Genomic DNA, 20633 nt, shown 5'->3' with positions numbered 1-20633 from the left:
TAGATTTTGTATGTTTGTATATTTGCACATAGCTATGGGAATGCCATAAAAAACAGTCCGAAAGAAAAAACACCCAAACGACCCAGCGGCTGCCTCTGGGGACAGGACTTCAGGGTGGAGGCTGGGAGGTGCCAGGAACATCAAAGGGAATTTCACTTTGCTGTAGTGTAAGTGTTTTACTGCAATATTTGCCGGTGTCACCTGCAGAGGCACAGACACACACAAAACACATGCCAACCCCAAGCGCGAGAGCAGTCATGGTGAGCCTGACTCAGGCACCGTCAAGGCTCAGAGGCTCAAGGAGAGGCACCTGGGAAGGAAGGTGTCCCAGGACCTCATGCTGATGTCCCCAGCTCTTGGAGTCTGCATTCAGGACATTGGCCAGGCTGGGCTGGCTCTCACGCAGCCCACCTCTCCTGGCTGAGCCATCTGCCAAGAAAACTATTGAACGACATAAAAATCCATCCTGGAAATCCCAAAGGCATCCTTAGAGTGGAGCGTGGCCTTAAAATTAGAATGCGGGGGGGAAAAAAAGAGCAGATTTGCCTGTAACTTGATTCCAAGTGAGTGAGGAGGGCCCAGTGGCCAGAACACAACGGCTGCGCCTGGCCGAGGCCCCCCACCACCAAGGTCCTGCCTTGTGGCTGTGAAGAGGACCCCAGCCCCACAGAGGTTTCCAAGGTAAACAGCACACGTTCCCATGGAAACTCTGTTGCACAGAAGCCTCTGGAAACTGTTTCCGAGGAGGGGGGCACCGCTTCCCACACCCACTTGGCGTTCCTGGCTTTGGTTTCCAGGGCTGATCTTCTGGAGCAAGTGCTGGGAGGGGCAGGAGCAGAAGGGAGGGTAGGAGGCCAAACCCACCCGAAGGGGCAGGGTGGCCACTCCTAAGCCACTCGGCGGGACAGGCCAGTGGGGGCTGAGGGTATCAGCCAGCAGTAGCTGAAATCTTTCAGATGGGGCCGGGTCTGGACAGGGGCTGCCTGGGGCTTCTCCTACCAGCCCTGGTCCCGGGGGTCCATTCTCAGGATGGCCGCGACCACACTTCTGGTCGAAGTTCACCTGGGTCTCCCTTGGCACCCCAGCGCCTTCCCCACAGGCCCCTCCCAGCCAGCTCGCTGCTCTTCCCCGCCCCTGACCCGCCTCTGCTTGCCCAGCCCCAGGGGCTCCCTGCACAGCGAGCTCCCCACCCCCAGGGAGGCCTGCCCTTCATCTAGCCGGCTCCCTCCCGTGGCACTTTCCTCAAGGATGAGTGGAGAAGGACGTTGCACACCGTCTGAGGCTCTACAGAGCACAGAGTTCCCCATCTGTCCTCTCTGAGCAACGCAATGATTCTTCATCGTCAGCGAAGCCAAAGCTCAGGTGGAGCTGGGATCTGAGAGAGGCCAGCGGCCACCCGGCCCCAAACGACCCCCAAGGGCAGTTCCTCTCTCTTCTTGCCTCCGTGGCCTGAGTCCACACAAGCCCTCAGGGAGCTCAGTTCAGGGCCGCTCTGTCCCCTCCGTCTCCCTCAGGGCCACCTGCACCTCCTGCAGTCATCTGTCGCCCCTCGCCCCCGCGCTGGCCCGTCTCCACAGACTCTCAGTCCTTGGGGCTGGGGATCGGGGGGCTCGGTCTTCTTTGCCCCCCCCTGGGAGTCCCAGAACATTGTCCCCTGAGGGTCCCACCTTCCTCCTGGACCCTCTCCCACTTCCCTGCCTCTCCTGGATCACCGAGGACCTCAGTGAGCCCGCCCAGCCTCGTCCCAAACCGAGCTTGGCCACCACACTGCCAACGCCTGTGTCCACAAGAGGGGTGATGAGAGGGTCACTGAGGGCCTCTCGGGTCCCGGGGAGGAGCTGGGATTTTGTTCCGAGTGAGGTGGGGCCCATGGGAAGCTTTGAGCACAGAGAGACATGAACGCATATAGGTCTCTCCGGGATCCTTTGGCTGCTCCTTGGAGAGGGGCCTGTGGGAGCAGGGCAGCCGTGCCGGGGCCTGGGCCAGGACGTGGGGGCTGCAGACCCCCCAGGTGCCCTGCACTGCCTTTGGGGCCAACTGGAAAAGGCCAATTCCTAGCCTGGGGGTCTAGGGTCCAGGGGCTGAGGAAGGTCCAGGGCCCAGCCTGGTCTTTGCGGATTTGATTGATCCTGGAGAGGCCCACCGCCCCTGCAGTGGCACGTTTCCCATCCCCCCCCTCACCCAACCCCTGCGGCTGCCTCCAGCTGCTGGAGTCCGGAGCCTGGAAAGCAGCTCTGCTCTCGGCAAACAGGGGCCTCTCCGCTCAGCCTCATAATCCAGCTCAGAGCCCTCCTTGCCGTGTGCTGAAGGCCAGGCCCAGAGCCCAGCTGGCAGGCTCTGGACTGACCTGTGGGCCCAGGGGCGGCCTGTGCCACCCTAACAGAGGGTCTGAACCCCTTCGGCACAGCAGTTTATGTCCACCTCGCAGCCCCCAGGCCTTCCTTCCCTGCAGGGCCGGCCTGGGGCGGGGCTGACTGCAGAGCTGATGGGGGCGGGGCCTGAAGTTGGGCGGGGCCTGCCGTTGGGTGGGGCCTGCGCCACCCTCCTGGGCATGTTGGGGTTTGTGTGGAGAACACCTCAGGGGCTCCGGGGCAGCCCTCAGTGGGGAGAGAGGATGGACCTGCCCGTTTCAGGAAGGAGCAAACGATGGAAAAATGAGGATTGAGAGCAGAGGACAGAGGGCACAGACCCGGTGCCCCCGTTAGCCTCTGAGAGGGGTTCCAGTGCCCTGCTACTGTGGGGATGAAATGAGGCATAATGTGAGCACTTGGAGCAGCAGAAATGGCTCAGGACCCGACCCTGAGGGCCCCCCCCGACCTGAACCTCCCCCTCCACTCACCCAGGGGAGGCCCCAAGAGCCAAGCTGAGCAGCTGAACCACGTCGGAGAGTGGTGGCCTCAAGGCAGCTGGGCTGGCCCTGGGCAAGGAGGGCCTCGATCCCCAGGGGGCTGGGCTGGGGCCCAAGGCAGATCAGGACAGAGGAGGTGGGTGGGGTCATGATGGGCCAGGTCGGCAGGGGCTCTGGGGGTGGGGAAGGTTTGAGGGGCTGGGGTGAGGGGGTAGTTGGTGCGCTGAGCGTGGGGGGCCAGGCTGATGGGAAACAACCTTGGGGTCCCGGCTGGGGAGGCAGAGAGCTTCAGGCTGTTGGGCACCTGTTTAGCCAGCACCTCCCCCACCCTGCCCCCCAAAGTGCCCACATCTGCTTCCTCAGCTGCACATGTCCAGATGCAGCTTCAGGCCCGCAGCCTGAGGATCACCCCTTAGCCACCTCCCTGGCCCCTGGCTCTGTCCCTGAGCCCAGCCCAGCCCCTGCCTGGCGCAGTCTTCCTGCCAGCCCCCTCCTCCACTTTGTGTGGCCACCTTGTGTCTTTGGCCTGGTTGGGCAGGGGGCAGGGGGCAGGGAGGTGGGGGCATTTGCATGGTTGCTCCTTTATTCAACTAGTCTGTGGCCCTTGTGTGCTCAGCACTGCAGGTGCAGGCTGGTGCCGGAGGGCCTGTGGGTCTCGAGAGGGTTAGGAGGGCTCCCAGAAGGGTTGGTGTCAAGAGAGCCCTGAAAGACTGAGGGGGGGCCCGCCTGGCAGTGGGAGCAGCTCAGGCAAAGGCCTGGGAGGTGGACCGCTCAGAGGGTATGGCTGGGCTGCAGAAGGGGGGCGGTGGAGTCTGGCCCAGGCAAGGGGGCCTTGAATGTGGGGGTGAGGTGATGGGGACCCCAGGGCCTCGCTCCTGGCACAGATCAAGTCCTTTGTAGAAGAGGCTGTCCCGGGGCCTGTGATCCAGGGTGGGGCCCTTGGGGAGGCGGAGCTTGTCCTAGAGATTTTCATAGACCAGGTTAAATTCACCGTCCCCCTCAAATCTGTGCTGTTTCTCCTGGAAAAAAATAAAAATAAAAATAAAGAACGGTGGGGAGGGAAAAGAACAAACTTGCACAACTCTAGTTTTAGTCCGAGGCAGACAAACAGAGGACGTCCCAAGGAGCTTTGACAGGGAAGCCTGTCCTTGTCCCCAAGCCCACCCCGCAGCCTCTTCTCCCATCACGCCACCCCACGCCTGCTCTCCGCCTGCAGCCCCATTGGCCTCTCTTTCCTGCCTCGGGCTTCCCCGTGTGCTCTTCCCTCTGGGGTGCTCCCTGATCCTGGCTGTTCCCTGACTACCTCTTACTCACTCTGCCGGGCTCAGCACCCCTGAATGCCACCCCACCCCAGCTCTGAGCTGGTCCCTCCCTGGAGCCCACGCTTCACAGGGGCCACAAGAGTCTCTGTGGGTTTGTAAGATCAGTGGCCCTAGTCCTGCCGACAAGGCAGGAACATGTCTAGTCATCTGGGCCAAACCCAGGGCCTGGCACACGGGGGGCACTGCCTGGGATGGCCTGGACATCCTTGGGGCTCCCGGAGTGGGGAAGCCCTGCTCCAGTCAGGGTCTAGTTCAGGAGGGAGTATGGAAAGGACTTGGAGAATCGGAGGTTCAACAAACAGAGCAGCCTAGACCGGGGGACCCAGCACCAGCGTGTCTCGCTTCACCACGGCGCTTCCAAGGTGCCCACCCACTGCGCCTGGGCTGCCAATTCACTCCTGCGCTTTCTGGTGTCCACGGCTCTGGGGCAGATGTTACTTAACTTGGGTCTCATTTGCATACAGGGCAGTTGGGTTTGTTTGTTTGTTTATTTATTGTCTTTTTTAGGGCTGCATCCATGGCATATGGAAGTTCCCAGGCTAGGGATTGAATTGGAGCTGCAGGTGCCAGCCTACACCACAGCCACAGCAATGCCAGATCCGAGCCGTGTCTGCGACCTACACCACAGCTCACGCAGCACTGGATCCTTAACCCACCGAGCGAAGCCAGGGATCAAACCTGCATCCTCATGGATACTAGTCAGATTCGTTTCTGCTGAGCCACGATGGGAACACCTTTTTTTTCCTTCAACTTTTAAAAGGCTTTTTATTTTATTTTTTCATGCAGTACCTGTGGCATATGGCAGTTCCTGGGCCAGGGATTGAATCCGAGCTTTAGCTGTGACCCTAGACACTGCAGTTGGATTCTTTTTTTTTTTTTTCTTTTTTCCTTTTAGGGCCATACCTGCGGCGTATGTAAGTTTCCAGGCCAGGGGTCAAATTGCAGCTGCAGCTGCAGCCCACAGCAACATTAGATCCTTAACCCACTGAGCCAGGCCAGGGATCGAACCCACATCCTCACAGAGACAACATCCAGTCCTTAACCTGCTGAGTCCCAATGGGAAGTCCTGCAGTCAGATTCTTTTTCTTTTTTTTTTTCTGTTTTTGTTGTTGTTGTTGTTGTTGTTGTTATTGTTGCTATTTCTTGGGCCGCTCCCGCGTCATATGGAGGTTCCCAGGCTAGGGGTCGAATCGGAGCTGTAGCCACCGGCCTACGCCAGAGGCACAGCAATGCAGGATCCGAGCCGCGTCTGCAACCTACACCTCAGCTCACGGCAACGCCGGATCGTTAACCCACTGAGCAAGGGCAGGGACCGAACCCGCAACCTCATGGTTCCTAGTCGGATTCGTTAACCACTGCGCCACGACGGGAACTCCTGCAGTCAGATTCTTAACCCCCTGCAGCACAGCAGGAATTCATCCACTTCACAGAGGAGCAGACTGAGGTTCAAGAGAGAATCGCCATCGAGTGCTATGCCTTGGCCCCATCATGATGCTAACGACATCTTTCCTGCCCAGGCTGCCCCCAGCTCAGACTCCAGCTCCTGACTTTAGACAACATCAGCCCGGGGACACCCCCATTTGACAGTGTAGACACTATCTCGTGCCCGGCGGTGGTTTCAATTGCTCACCTTGCATGGCGCCTACGGGGTCCCAGTACAACATTTGATCCTCATGGCCAGTCTGGGAGGGGAGAGCTATTAGGCTCCCCAGTTTACAGAGGAGGTGCTGTGAGCACAGAGGTCAGCCCCTTGGCCAGGGCTGCACAGCCTCTAAAGGGTTCACTGGGCCAGCTGCCTTGGGGAGAGAGCTCTGATTCAGCGGTGGTGGCTCACTCCTGGGATCCCATTTACTCCCATTGCCCAGGGGAGGAGAGGGCCCAATGGGATAGAGGAGGAGCCAGGCTGGCCCCGCCCCTGCATACCTGGGACAGAAGGTCCTGGGCGGTGGGCGGGCCGATGGCCTCACTCTGGATGCAGTCGTAGACCTCGGTGTCTCGGCGCTGCAGGTCCTGCAGGGAACGCGGGAGGGTCAGCAGCCGCTATACCTCAGCCCTGCCCGAGGGGGCCCAGGGCAGGGGCCAAGTCTGCGAGGAGACACCACCACCCCCAGCCTCACCACGTGCGGTCGGTCACAGGGCTGCACCTTGGCACTCTCGTAGCCACCTCACCCTTCTCCTGCTTATACAGGGCGACTCCTCCCTGTGCCCCTGCTGCCTCCCTCAGGCCACCTCCAGGCTCTAGTAGAGCCGTGTGCTGAGCCCCAGTGGGCTCTCCAGGCCTCCGCCTAGCCGGCCCACTCCCACCAGCCCTGCCTGCCCTTAGGTCCTTGGGCCCCTGACAGCCAGCAGCCCCTGATGTGACACCCACAGCCGAGGCTCCAAGAGGATGCTCTCCTGGCATCTGCCCTCAACCCCTGGGCCAAAGCCCTGCCCCTGTGAGGGTCCCGGCCACTTCTCCACCCCTCTAGGTGTCCCTTAATGCCCTCATCCAGCCTGTGCTGACGGATCACCTAGGTACCCAATGCGGTCATATTCCTTTCCCATCCAGCTGTGTCTGGCTGTCTCTGGGTCTCCAGAGCTGTGGGTGGTGCACTAGGACACCAGCACCAAGTGAGCTCTGCTGAGGGGGCTCCTTGCTCTCCTGGTGTGTGGCTCAGGGCCATGCTCACTCTTGGTCCAGCTGTGAACAGCCTGACCAGAGGTCTCAGGAAGGTAGAAAGAAATTGAGTTTTGCTTTTTTTTTTTTTTTTTTTTTGCGTTTTAGGGTCATGACCTTGGCAGATGGACATTCCCAGGCTAGGGGTTGGAATCAGAGCTACAGCAGCCAGCCTACACCACAGTCACAGCCACCCAGGATCTGAGCTGCATCTGTGACCTACACAGCTCCCAGCAACGCTGGATCCTTAACCCACTGAGCGAGGCCAGGAATTGAACCCACATCTTCATGGATCCTAGTTGAGTTTGTTAACTGCTGAGCCACGAAGGGAACTCCAGAAATGGAGCTTTGAAATGACACAAGACTAGATTCGAGTCTCAGCTCTGACACCTGCCAGCCTCTGATCCTCTCTGTGCCTCAGTTTCCTCATCTGTAAAATGGGAATAATCATATCTTTCTTGCAGGCTCAATGCATGATTAAATGAGATGCTGTGTGTAAAGGGCCTAGCACAGGGGCTGGCAAGTGGCAGGGACTTAATAACTGTTGAATGATCATCGAGAGAAGCTTGATGCCTCTCTCCCTTCTCTGTGGTCCAGCCTGGGCCCTCTCTCAGACCCTGTTGGGTGCTGGAGTCCCAGGCAAGGGGCAGACGCTGTTATTTGGGGGTTGTCAGAGCAGAGCCACCAACAGCCTAAGCAAGAGGCAGGAACCTTTCCTTCCCACGTGTACTTGTCATATGGATGCCGGCTTGTTGCCAAGGAGGTGGTTTCCCTGGCAACAGGCAAGCAGGGGTTGCCGAGGCAGGCTGGAGAGACAGGTGGTGCTCTGAGGCAAGAGAAGGGGGGGAGGGGGGAGGCTCTGGGAGGCAGCAGGGCATGAAAACCTGTGTAATAAACCATTTGGCACATGGGAGACCCTCACTTCAAGGGCATCACACATAGTGATGGCAAGGCTGCCCTAGGGCCCTCGGAGTCAGAAGGAGGGTGGGCCTTGGACCAGGAGCCTCCAATCGGCCTCCGGGTAGGAAAGGAGGCAAGCGGTCCCAAGGAGGAGCCCCAATTCTAGTGGAAGGCGTCTTCCAGGGCCTGCTCTGGCCTGTTGGGCTTTCATGCCTACCCAGAGCCCCATGCCCTGCCGGCAAGCCTGGCACGCGGGCTTCTCAGCAGCCCTGGGCCCCCACTCTCTGTCCACCCAGACCTGTATCTCCACAGATCTGACAGGCCTCCAAGCTTGCTGGTCACAGAGAGAAGGGGTGGGTCAGCAATAACAAAGCCAACTAGTATCCATGAAGACATAGGTTCGATCCCTGGCCTCGCTTAGTGGGTTAAGGATCTGGCGTTGCAGTGGCTGTGGCCTAGGCCAGAGGCTACAACTCCGATTCAACCCCTAGCCTAGTAACCTCCATACACCACAGGTGTGACCCTAAAGAGACTGGAAAAAAAAAAACCAGAGATGGGGGACAAAGGACCTCCTAGCTGACATCTTGGCAGGGGAGCAGCTCTCGGGTCCCACACATGGTTCTCTTCTTCCTCATGTCCAGGCCACATGCGGCCTGCCACACGCTAGCCCAGAGACGCCCAGAGCTGTCTCAGGTCACACAGCCCCTCCCACCCTCTGCTCCCTGTGCTCCCACCGGGCAGGGCATGAGGCGGAGGGACTTCCGAGCCAGCAAGAGGCAGCCCGCCCTGGGACCACACAGGCCTCTGACTCACACTGGCAGTGGTCATGCTGTGGGTGGGAGCAGCTGCTGGGCTGAGGGCAGCAGGGGGGCTGCAGAGGTTGCCGCCAATTAGCAGCTGCTGAGTGAAGCCTTTGACAAGCCCTGACCTGCTGAGCCGCATTTGCATGCAGGCTGTGACCTGCAGCACCAGGCCGTGAAACGAGGGCAGCCTTGTCTTCAGGACACCTTCTCAGCTTTCCTTAGAGGTGATGGGAACTGCTGCCCGCAGGGTAGGCCTGCGGGGAGAAGACCAGGTCTCCAAATGGGTTGGCCTGGGCTGGGCTGGGCTGGGGCTGCTTGGCTGGGACTCAGGCCCGGGATGGGCAGCGGTGCCAACCCGCGGGGTCACCGGCCCTGGCAGACGTGGGAAGTCAGAGCCAAGGCCTTTGACCAGGTGGGCCAGGACCCAGTGTGAGGCTCCTGGATATCAGTCCCCTGTAATACTGCCCCTGCCCCCTCCCATCACCAGGGAAACACGAGGCCTGTGCTGTCGGGAGCACCTCCTTGTTGATTTGCATGAAGCCCTCTGGGGGCAGATGGGGGAGATCTGGGGGCCTTGTTCAGAAGGGAGAAGTACTCGGGAGAGAAAGAGCACCTCTGCTCCAGGTCAAGGCCTGGCGCAGCTGGGATGAAGGGCCGTGACAGGAGTCTGGGGAGGCAGGACTGGGATGGGCCTCCCACGAAGGCCTCTTGTGCCAGGCCAAGGAGCTGGCAGCAGGGAGCCACTGGAGGTTTCTGAGTGGGAAGTGACAGCATCAGTGGCATGTTGGAAAGGCCCTTCCTGCTACAGTGAGAAGCAGGGTGGGGGGGGGCGGGCGGTGCTGGAGGCTGAGAGCAAGAATGAGGGCACTGGGCCAGGTGGAGGCTGGAACAGAGCTGAGGGGAGGTGCCCAAGGGCTTCTGGGGAGAGTGAAACCACAGCGCTGATGCCTGCATCCGCCGCGGGAGCCCTCTCTGTGCCCAGCACTGAGCTGCACGGAGCCCCGGCCGGGCACCTGGGACCTAAGAACAGGCCTCCACGCAGAGGATGGCTGAGCACCTACTGTGTGCCGGGCACTGCGGGGGAGGGGGGGCAAGACAGACCACAGTCACGAAAGTAAACAGTGCCACTAAGGACCATGGGAGACCCAGAGAAAGGAGATGCGGAGCTCAGGAAAGGCTCCCCCTGCAAACATGCCCTCTGAGCAGAGAGCAGAGACTGAGAGAGCGGTCCCGTGCACAGTTCCAGGAGCGGCCGGATGCATTTAGATAAGAGCGAGGAGGCCAGTGTGACTGGAGCGAGTGAATGGAGGGGAGAGACGGCCGAAGGACCCGTGGGCAGAGCTCTCCGGGGCCACAGTCAGGGCCCTGATGTTGACTCCGAGGGAGACAGGAGCCTCGGAAGAGACAGGAGCCATTCTCTGGCCATGAGAATGGGATTCTCAGACCTCCCGCTCCAGGGATCAGCACTGACCAAAGGCCGGGCTGCTGGGCTCTGAAAACCACCCTTGCGGTGCACAGAGGCCACACCCCCACGGGCTACGCCCAGCCAATGGCTGAGCGCGGCAGAGAGGCCATCACAGCCTCCCGCCCCGCCCATGGCCTCGCAACCTCCCGAGGCTGTGCGGTGCTGTATGCTTCCTCCCTGACATCTGCTCGTTCCTTCCCCCAGCACCAGATCTGCATCGGCCCGATGGCTCTCCCAGTCTTCTTCACTTTTCCTCACAGGTGATCTCCCTAATAAAACCAGTGCACATTTACCCCTGTCTTGGTGTCTGCTTCTCAAGGGACCTGGACTCAGCCAGGACTCTGAGCAGAGCGGGATGTGATCTGTCTATGGCTGGACAGGATCACGCTCTGGCTGCCAGGTGGAGCACAGACTGTGGGGCAAGGAGGATAATGGGCCAGCCGATTAGAAACCAATTGCAGGAGTCCAGGCGAGGAACAGTGGTGGCTCCAGCAGCGTCAGCCCTGGCGGGGTGAGAAGGGTCAGATTCTGGATAGATTTGAAACAAAATGTGCTGATGGATCAGATGTGAGCAGTGATGGCAGGTGAGAGGGAAATGACAACGTCAACGGTTTAGCCTGAGCAACAGGAAGGATGCTGCGATCATTCACTGCGTGAGGAGAACTGTGGGAAGGGGCACTCAGATAGGTAAAGAATTGGAGATTGGTCTGAGAGAGGTGCCGGGGAGGGTTCCAAAAGGAGTTGATGCTGATGTTCAGCGGAGATGTCTGGGCTGGACACAGAAATCCGGGAGTAGTCAGAGCATAGATGGTCTCAAAACCTTGAGGCTAAATGACCTCACCCAGGGAGGGAGGTGAGGATCAAAGGTAAAGCCCCCCCCCCCAGCCCCGGCCCAAGGTTTAGAGGTCAGGCTTCTTCTGTTTCCTAAGGATGAACTAGTGAAGGAGGCTGCAGAGGCTTGGCAGTGACTCAGAGGGGCATCCGGAGAGTGGAATATTCCAGAAGCCAGAAAAGAAAGTGTGTCCAGGAGGAGGGAGAGCTTGATGGGTGTCAGCTGCTGCCGGTTCACCAAGGAAGATGAGGAGCAGGAACTGACCACTGGGTTTAATAATGTGGAGGTCAGCAGTGACCTTGAGATGGAAAGTTTTGGTGGGCAGAAAGCCTGACTGAATGGATTGGAAAGGAGAGAGAAACTGAAGACAGAATTTTGACAGGTCTGTTATAAGTAGTCATGGAGGAGTTTCCGTGGTGGCTCAGCAATAACGAAGCCAACTCGTATCCATGGGGATGCAGGTTCGATCCCTGGCCTTGCTCAGTGGGTGAAGGAACGTTGCCGTGAGCTGTGGTATGGGTCCCAGATGAGGCTGGGATCCTGCATTGCTGTGGTGTAGGTTGGCAGCTGCAGCTCCAGTTCGACCCCTAGCCTGGGAACCTCCATATGCTGTGGGTGCAATCTTAAAAAGACAAAAAAAGTAGTCATGGAGAAAGGCCGGGATTGCTGGAGGGGCATGTGGACTCAAGACAAGGAATTTTAGAGGGAAGAAACCATAGAATGTTTCCAAGCTGCAAATGTAACACTGTATCGTTCACCTTTGGTTACACATTATGGAACCAAGACTCAGAAAGTTTAAGCAGCAGAATCTGTGAGCAAAAGAACTAGACTTTGAACCCTAGTCTGTAGGGCATACTCCGAATTCATGCTCCTCCTTAATGGGTCGAATCTCACACACACACTCCTTTTGAAAGGGAGTAGTACGACTCTGCTTTTCCTGTCACAGTACATCATGGGCATTTTTCCACATGAATAAAAAGCAAAATTTGATATATCATAAGGAGATATACACAAATCTATAGTCACACAGACAGACTTTTACCTCGACTCGCTTAAGATCTAATAGACAAAAAAATTCAATAAGGATATGGCATATTTTAACAACAGGATAGATAAACTTGACCTCACTGACACATAGAGAACACTCAGCCATGCCACAAACAATGCGAGTTCTTTTCAAATTCCTGCAAAATCTAAGCTGACCATCAAGCAAGTCTCCAAAGACTTCAAAGGATAACAAACATAAAGATTATATTCTATGATCACAATGGAATCAGTGAGAAAAAAAGCAGAATGATAACTAGAAAATAAAATTTGAAAATGAAGCAAAACCCTTTTAAATAACTCACCAGGAAAGAAGGAAATCTCAATGGAAAATTTAAATTGAAAGATAATGACAACATATTAAAACTCATGGGGAGTTTCCGTCGTGGCACAGCAGAAACAAATTCGACTAGGAACCATGAGGTTGTGGGTTCGATCCCTGGCCTTGCTCAGTGGGTTAAGGATCTGGCATTGCCATGAGCTGTGGTGTAGTTCACAGACGTGGCTTGGATCTGGCGTTACCGTGGCTGTGGCTCAGGCTAGAGGCTGCAGCTCCGATTCGACCCCTAGCCTGGGAAGCTCCATATGCCAAGGGTGCGGCCCTAAAAAGGCAAAAAAGACAAACAAACAAACAAACAAAAAACCCTCAAAAAACAAAAAACTGTGGGATGCAGCTAAAGCCACACTTAAAGAGAAATTCATAGTCTTAAGTGCATAAATTCAGAATAAGTAAAAATGGAAGAGTTCCTCTGTGGCTCAGCAGGCTAAGGAGCCAGGTGTGGGTTGCTATTGTGGTTTGGGTTACTGCTGTGGCACAGGTTTGATCCCTAGCCTGGGAATTTCCACATACCACAGCCATGGCCAAAAAAAAAAAAAAAAAAAAAAAAAAAAAAAAAAAAAAAAGGAAAAAAAGAAGAAGAAAGATTAAAAATAGTTGTTTAAGTATCCAACCAATAAAAACAGAGGTGAAATATATAAAAACCCTTCCCTGGAGTTTGCCCACTGTCACCACTCCTATTCACCATCACTGTCTGAGGCAGAGCAATAAAGCAAGAAAAAAAGAAATAAAAGGTATGAAAATTAAAAAGGAAAAAAATGAAATGTCCCTTATTTATAGATGACTTAACTGGGTGCAGAGAAATTGCAAAGAATTTACAGATAAACTATTAGAATTAATTAGTGGATTGAGAAGTGTCACTCTACATAAAGTCAATATAAAAAAATCAGTCACCTGTCTACATACCAGCAACAGCCAATTAGAAAGTCTAGTTCAAATCGGCATAGCATCTGTACCCTAAAACCTTATTACGAGGATTAATGAGATAACAGGTGTAAGGTCCTACCACAGTGCCTGGCAGATACTCAATGAATGCCTCCTGACGTCATCACCAGCACTGCTCTTAAAGGCATTCTCATCTGCCCAGGTTCAACGCCAGCTGCTAGGGATGGGTCTCAAGGGCTAGCAGAGTCTTCAGCCTCCATTCACACCTCCTTTCCAGCCCTCAAACCACTACAGGGCCATTGGGCTTCTTCCCCACACTCCGGAGAAGTCAGCCAGAGCCTCAGAGAAGTCTAAACACAGGCGAGCAGGATGTTCCATACAAAAGGGAGTCTCTCCCATGAAAAATAATCTTGGAGAGGGATATTTATTCATGTGGAAAGATGTGCATGAGATATGGTAACAGGAACCAAAACAGCCGCACTAGTCCAATTTTTAAAAAAGTATGAGAGTTCCCTGTTGGCCCAGTAGTTAAGGATCTGGTGTTGTCACTGCTGTGGCTCAGGTCCCTGCTATGGCGAGCCTCCGATCCCTGGCCGGGGAACTTCCGCATGCCTCAGGCACAGCCAGAAAAAAAGTATGTGTATATGTTTGTATGGGTCCCTTTGTACTGTTTATAGGAAAAACCTGAAAGGTATAGAAGTCAATGTAATTAATATTTATCTCGGAGGAAGGTAGTCTGAGGAAGATGGTTATTTTCTTCCTTTTGATGCAGAAAGATTGTGTGTGTGTGTGTGTGTGTTTGGGGTGGGGGGAGGCAGGGAGAGAAATGCTTTTATTTAACAGCTGGCACCAGAATTCTTCCTAGGGAAAATACCTCAATGAGTTGCTGGGAGAAAAGAGAGGATACGGGGACGTCTGGGCCCCGTGGGAGCAGCGGCTGATGGAAATTCCCTGGGGCGGGGGGCCTGAAAGCCCCTTGAGAGATGCCCATGTTGCAGCCCCTTTGGGGTTGTTGGCGCTGCCCCGAGGAACACAGCCTTAGCCTCGTCCCCGTCGGCCCCATCCTCAGTTAACTGGATACTCTGAGCGCCCTCAGTGCCGGGTTTTGTGGACATTGAGGAAAGTCCCACGTGTCACATGTGTGTCACGGTGGTGGGGACAGGAACAGGGACAGCACGTAGAGGCAGAGTCCTGGTACAGGAGGCAGCCCCAGAACCTGTCCTGGGGACCCTGCAGGACCCTGGCAGGGCCTTGCACCTTCCAGGTGTGGAGCCAAGACCCCTACCTTGTGGCTCATGGTCCCTTGGAGTTGAGACCTCAGCTGGCACGGGGTGGCATTCATGCTTCCCTTTCTCTACGATGCGCATATGTTACTTGTGAAACTAAAATAGATATAACTGGAAAAGAAGGTCTGTCGCCGCCCCAGCCACTAGGCAGAATGGCCCTGGCGCTGCCCAGGCAGGCGGGCTGGGCTGGGGGAAGAAACAGCACCCCGGCCCATGCTCTGCTTGATCGTAAGGGCATAACATGTGTGTGGGGGGGGAGTGGGAAGAACTGAAAGCTGTTGGTGTGTGAACGGCGTGGGATGCTGCCTGACCTTTTCCTCTTTTTGTGCTTGTTGCTGTGGCTCCGATGTTTGTGCAACAGAAACAGGAAGGGGCTGGTGAGCCATTCGGCATCATCTGCTTGGATGAAGGAACCGTCTTCGTTCCTCCCCCAAAGGTGCCCTCACTGCCCCTTGTTCCAGAAGTGGAGGGGCGTGCCAAGGAGGGGCTCCTGGCGGCACCTCACATCCACGCCCCTGCCAGGGGCCAGGGCCACACCCTCGTAACCCTGCTTCACCTTCACAGAAGCCCCGCCAGGTGAGAATTCTTGTCCCTGGTTCACAGGTAAGGAAGTGGAGGCTCACAGCGCACAGAGAGGCCACGGAGCTGGTACCTTGACCAAGCCCAGGAACCAGACTCCAAGTCAGACCTGGGGAGTGGGGGAGGACTCACCGTGTAGATGGATTCAGACGGGGGCTGCTCCAGGCTGCTGGCAGTGCTGGGGTCCGGGCCTCTCTGGGCAGCGTGCTTCCATGGAGCCTGCATCTGTTTCTGTGGGAAAAGGAGGCGGGGCTGTCAGGGCTGGGGATGAGCGGCTGCCCTGTATCCCTGCACCCCCCCAAACTCCCCTGCCACCAGGGGAAAGGAGGGCAGACTGTCAGGAGAAACTGGCCACGCAGCACCTCCCTGCCTCCTTCCAGGGAAATGTAGCAAATACCTCTGAGACCAACATCAAACCACTCATTTGCCCAGAGACCCCAGAAACGATAAAAGACCCCAGGGAGGCATTGCCCTCAATCACAGAGCCCGGCTCTGGGAGGCCCGTGCTGCGGGGCACAGTGCCAGCGTGACAGGGTCCCCGGCTGCAGGGCCGGTTGTTTTGGGGGGACCTGAGCAAAAGCCAGCCAGAGCAGGAGTCCCGTCCCTCTCTGTCCCCCATTGGCTCTGTGGCCTCCCTCACTTCCCCTCTCTGGACCTCAAAATCTTCATCAGCAAAATTCAGGGAGGTGAAGAGAAAGTAAGTGCTTGACACTCAGGTACCACTTAGGTGGCCCTTGTCCAGCCAACACACACTCATCAGGCACCTCTGGTTACAAGCGACCTGAAGAGGTGGACACCAACCTGGCCGTTCCGGGCAGGCAGACAGTGAAGCAGCACTTTTGTCTTGTTTTTTTTGGGGGGGGGGTCTTGTTTTGTTTTTGCTTTTTTGGGGCCAGACCTGTGGCCTATGGAGGTTCCCAGGCTAGGGGTTGAACTGGAACTATAGTTGCCAACCTATGTCACAGCCACAGCAACGTGGGATCTGAGCTGTGTCTGTGACCTATGCCAAAGCTCACGGTAACGTTGGATCCTTAACGCACTGAGCAAGACCAGGGATCGAACACATCCTCACGGATACTAGTCAAGGTCATAATCCACTGAGCCACAAAGGGAACTCCTGAGGCAGCAGTTTTACCAAGGGTGGTTCATTTGCTGACCGGTGGGGCCACAGCCCCTGGCACAGCCTCTGGGGGCAGGGAGGGGTGTTGAAGACCAGAAGGCTGAGAAGTGAGGGAGGAAGAGGCGGAGGGAGGAGCACATGCCGAGGCCTGAGGTCACTTAACGATGGTCACCATGACCCAAGAGGCGAACCTGCCCTGATGGGTGGAGTATGGACGGTGGGGAACATCGGAGGGTTTAAGCAGGAGGTGCTGGCATCAGAGGGCAGCTGCAGGAAGCTCAGGCTGGCTGCTGTGTGAAGCACACAGGCGGTGGGCCTCCGGGAAGGTGGGGGGCTTGGGGAGGCAGGAGGCCATGCAGGCAGCTCCTTCCAGGCCGGAGGGAGGCCGCCCCAACGCCCCGCTCGTCGTCGCAGGCATCACACTGCCAGCAGCGGAGCAACAGCAGCCTCATCTCAGGGCAGGAGCTAATTAAAAACCCTGGCTGCCTGCCAATCCCCAGCCCATTTACTTGGGATTAGCTCTCAAGAGCTACTTAACTCTCAGGCAGAAGCCAGCGCCACCCCCAGTTACAGCACAAAAATGGTTCAGGACTACGGGGGCCTCTGGGTGCCAGGCGGGGCTTTAAATGCGTTCCCTGCCTTATCTCCTGTGCCCCTTCACCAATCTGAAAGACCTCCTCACGTCATCGTGTTCCACACAGGAGACTGTGAAGGCTGGCAACTTGCCTGAGGCCACAGAGCTGGAAGTGGCAGGGATGGGATTTGAACCCAGGTCTGTGTGAGTCACCAAGATGCTGACCTGACAGTATCTGGAGTTTTCGCTCCTCTGTTGTGTTTGAACATGTTAGGTCTCTTTGACAGTTAGATGGGTGCTGGCATGTGGGCCGCCCTTTACAGGTTGCAAAGAATTCTGGGACTTAGTCATTTAAGTCTCATAATAGCCAGAGGAGGTGGGCACGGAACTCCCACTTTCAGGGGAGGAAACAGGTTTGTCCAGCTAGTCACTGACTGCCCTTGGATCAAAGCCAGATGCCCTGTTTTTTTTTTTTTTTTTTTGGTTTGTCTCTTTAGGACTGCAGCCACGGCATATAGAGGTTCCCAGGCCAGGGGTCCAATCGGAGCTGTAGCTGCCGGCCTATGCCAGAGCCACAGCAACGCCAGATTCAAGCCACATCAGCTCATGGCAACGCTGGATCCTTAACCCACTGAGTGAGGCCAGGCATCGAATCCCCATCCTCATGGATCCTAGTCGGGTTTGTTACTGCTGAGCCACGATGGGAGCTCCCAGATGCCTGTTTTTAAATCTAGTATTCCTGTCACTGCCAAGGCAGGTGAGTGTGGGCTCTCCTAGACCCCATGGTGTGCAAGACCCAGGCCCGGCCTCATGGTACCCCCACGAAGACTGGTGGCGCCAGTGGGGAGTTAAATGCCACTGTGGGGTCCTGAGAAGGAGTCCAAGTCCGTCTGGGGTGGGGGGCACTGGGGGCTGGGGCAGACTTCTCAGGGCCTTGCTTGTCTCCTGAAGACAGGAGAGGAGGCTGAGGGAGTGTCCCAGGCCTCGGAAAGAGTGCATTTAGTGACAGGGGAGCGGATGCTCCTTGGAGCCGGCCTGGCCCCATCTGTGTGCCCTGCCCCAGACTATCGACCCTTCTCCTACCTACTGTGATTTTCAAATGAAGAAACCAATCAGCAGGGCCGTCAGCAGCTCAGGAGACCTGTAGAGTCTCAGTGTCCCCGTCTGAAAAATGGGAGCAATTCAGTCACCTTGCCCACCGCACAGCCTGGCCACCTCCAACTCGTCTTTCAGGCCGCAGCGGTCTCTTACTCTGTCGTTGCTTCTGCAAGCACTCTGTGTCAGGCTCCCCTAGGCCCCAGGGACACCGAGTCCCTACTTTCTGGGTTTAGGCTCCGGGAGGGTAGGGAGACAGTGATGACACAGAAGCAAGGGTGTGGGGAGCAGAGTGAGAAGAAGCAGGGCGAGGGGTGCTGGAGGCCTGGGCTGGGGGTTGGGGCAGGAGAGAAGGGGCTGGATCCTGGGCAGAGCGTGGACAGGCCTTGCTAAGGGATCAGTTGCAGGGCTTCGGCCCGAGCATCCAGGGCCTGGTGCCATGTGCTGGGATGGGGCAAACTTAGGGGCTTAAAGAGTGCTGTCTGGACCACATACACACAGATGCCCACAGGTGCCCGCACAGGTGGATGTGGTCTGGAGCTCCGGGAGGGCTTTGGGCAGCAACCTTGGGTGATCTGGGAGCGACACAGATGGGGGGAGCTCTGAGGAAGGGGCCCGGGACCTGCCGATGCTGAGCGGCCACGAAGATGTGGGTGACCCATCACAGGGCCACCGGGGGTTCTGAGACCAAAGAAGGAGTGGAGGGTCGGGGAGACAGGCTGTGCCCGATGCCCTCAGAGGATGAGGTCTGATCAGCATCGGAGGTTGCCTGAGCCGGGAAGCCAACCTTGACCCCAAACTGAGTGGGAGCCCTCGAACCTGCTCTCAGGATGGGAATCATCTGCCGCTCCTGGGTCAGAAGCTCGGGCTTTGATTCATTTATCAAGCGTGCTCCTGGGGTCCTCGGTGCCTCTTCCTCCCCAGCCCTGTCCTCTCGCCCCGTGGCTGGCTGCCTGGCTTGGTCTCTGGCCCCGGGACCCCACTGCATGCTCTGTTCCTGCATTCATGTCACAGGAGAGGACAGGCCACTCGTGGCATCCAATTCTGGGGCAGGGCAGCATCTATAGGGTCCATATCCGAATTTGGATCCCGCTCCAAGGAGCTCTGGGGATGTCTCTGCAACATAAACCAGAAGCTGGTCTTCCAAGTTCTCCCTCTTTCAAGGCCAGACTCGCACGCCAGCCTTCCTCCCCCAAGTGCCGGGAGGGGCGGCAGGAAGCACCGAGCGCTGCCCTCCTATCAGGGTCAGGCACCAGCTGGCCGTCTTCACCCTTCCGGGGGAGGGCAGGGACCCAGCCTCATCCCCACTGCCAGAGGAGAAAACAGACTCAGAGAGGGTTGAAACTGGACGAGAGGGCAGGGGCTGCCTCTGTCTTGCTTTCTGCTGTGTCTGGCACTTAGCCCAGTGCCTGGCACGTACTAGACACTCAACAGCTATTCCTGGAAGGAGAGGAGGCGGGGAGGAAGGAAAGTGGGGTCCCCGAGGCCACATGGCAGGGGGAGGGGCTGGACTGGAGTCACGCTGAGGCTCTGAGAGGTGTTCTCCCCTTGAGATTTTACTGAGCCCCCACTCTGTCGCGATGCCGCCCTGGCCTCGCAGGGCACTGAGATCCAGTCGTTACAACCCTGTTTTTGCCAAACAGGGGCTAAAATGGGGGCTCAAGCACAAGGTCTCACCCTAGCCCTGCTCTGCCTCCACCCACTGCGCTTAGTGCCCTTGGAAGACCCTTGCGTGGTCACAGAGCTAAGCCCGGTGTGGGGTCCCCCAGCACCCTGGCCTGAAGCGCAGTTACTGTGTCTGCACCTGCGTTCCAGCCAAGGAGCTGCTCAGTGAGAACAAATCAAGGGCTGTCCAGAGTTCCCGCTGTGGTGCAGTGGGTTAAGGATCTGACTGCAGCAACTTAGATCACTGCAGAGGCACAGGTTAGACCCCTAGCCCAGTGAAGTGGGTTAAGGATCTGGCATTGCTATAGCTGTGGTGTAGATCCCATTTGCAGCTCGGATTTGATTCCTGGCCCGGGAACTTCCATGCGCTGTGGTTTGGCAAAACAAAACAAAACAAAACAAACAACAACAACAACAACAAAAAACTGTCCTACCTGTTCCCATCCTTGGAAGAGCAGCAGGGGTGGGGAGGAAACATACTGAGGGCAAGGCGCTGCCTCTCTGAGCCTCACTCTTCAGAGCTGTAAAGTGGGAGGGGAACCTCGCTCATGGAGTTACAGTGGGGTACACACCAGGGCACACGTGGGAGGGGGCCTGGCACACAGCAGCCCTGAAGAAATGCTTCTTCCTTCCTTCTAGGTTGCTGGGATCCAGAAACCCGGGGATAGGGGTTCCTAATCTGAAGAGCTAGAATCAGGAAGCCCAGGGCCTGCAGCTTCCATCAGCGACTCAGAGGCACCTGTGACCCGGAAAAGGCTGAAAAGCCCTGGTTTCTTGCAACAAGATCAAAAAAGACCTGGTGGTGATGAGCTGGCAGCACAGGCCCAGCCAGAGGGGAGGGCAAAAGAGAGGCCCCTGGTGCCAGTGGCCACAGAAACACCCATTCCAGGCTCCGATCACAAGGCCCACGGGAACACCCTCCACCCCTTGGGGAGGCGTCCCTACGCCACAGCGAGCAGGGTGGGGGCAGCGCTGCCATGTGCCTGCATCCCTACCTTCTTCCAGAGCAGTAGAGCTGTGCCCAGGATGCTGAGGACAATCAGGATGCCGAGGAAGCAAAAGAGCAGGAGCTTCTGGGGGCCCTGTGAGGGCTCTCGGTACCCTGTGTCTGGGGGAGGCCAGGGAAGCAGAGGTTAGCTGCCTGGGAGGGGCCGGACACATCCCATTCCCAACCCTGCTTACAACTGTCCCCCCCGGGGACCCCCAGATGTCACTATGCTGA

General features: G+C 56.9%; 1 protein-coding gene across 4 annotated transcripts in view; it reads right to left on the bottom strand.

Moving 5' to 3' along the window:
* NFAM1 (NFAT activating protein with ITAM motif 1) overlaps positions 1 to 20633 on the bottom strand; it is a 38336-nt gene continuing 17703 nt past the window's right edge. For 3 of the 4 annotated variants that reach the window (XM_021093097.2, XM_085024995.1, XM_085024996.1), the window contains exons 3-6: positions 20407 to 20519; positions 15090 to 15188; positions 6094 to 6180; positions 1 to 3867 (exon numbers count right to left, since the gene is read on the bottom strand). In XM_021093097.2, coding sequence (XP_020948756.2) covers positions 3808 to 3867; positions 6094 to 6180; positions 15090 to 15188; positions 20407 to 20519 — 359 coding nt within the window. In that variant the 3' untranslated portion in view covers positions 1 to 3807. Of the gene's footprint in view, positions 3868 to 6093; positions 6181 to 15089; positions 15189 to 17734; positions 20520 to 20633 lie in introns of all 4 variants that reach the window. The other variant, XR_014845385.1, reaches the window with a different exon arrangement.

The sequence above is a fragment of the Sus scrofa genome, chromosome 5, assembly GCF_054392235.1.
Source record: "Sus scrofa isolate SSC_HxYL_T2T_F1_AM1 chromosome 5, Sscrofa_HxYL_maternal_Yorkshire_Landrace_v2.0, whole genome shotgun sequence".
NCBI lineage: Eukaryota > Metazoa > Chordata > Mammalia > Artiodactyla > Suidae > Sus > Sus scrofa.
Note: the sequence above shows the minus strand (reverse complement) of the source record. Positions and strands in the feature narration are given on the sequence as shown.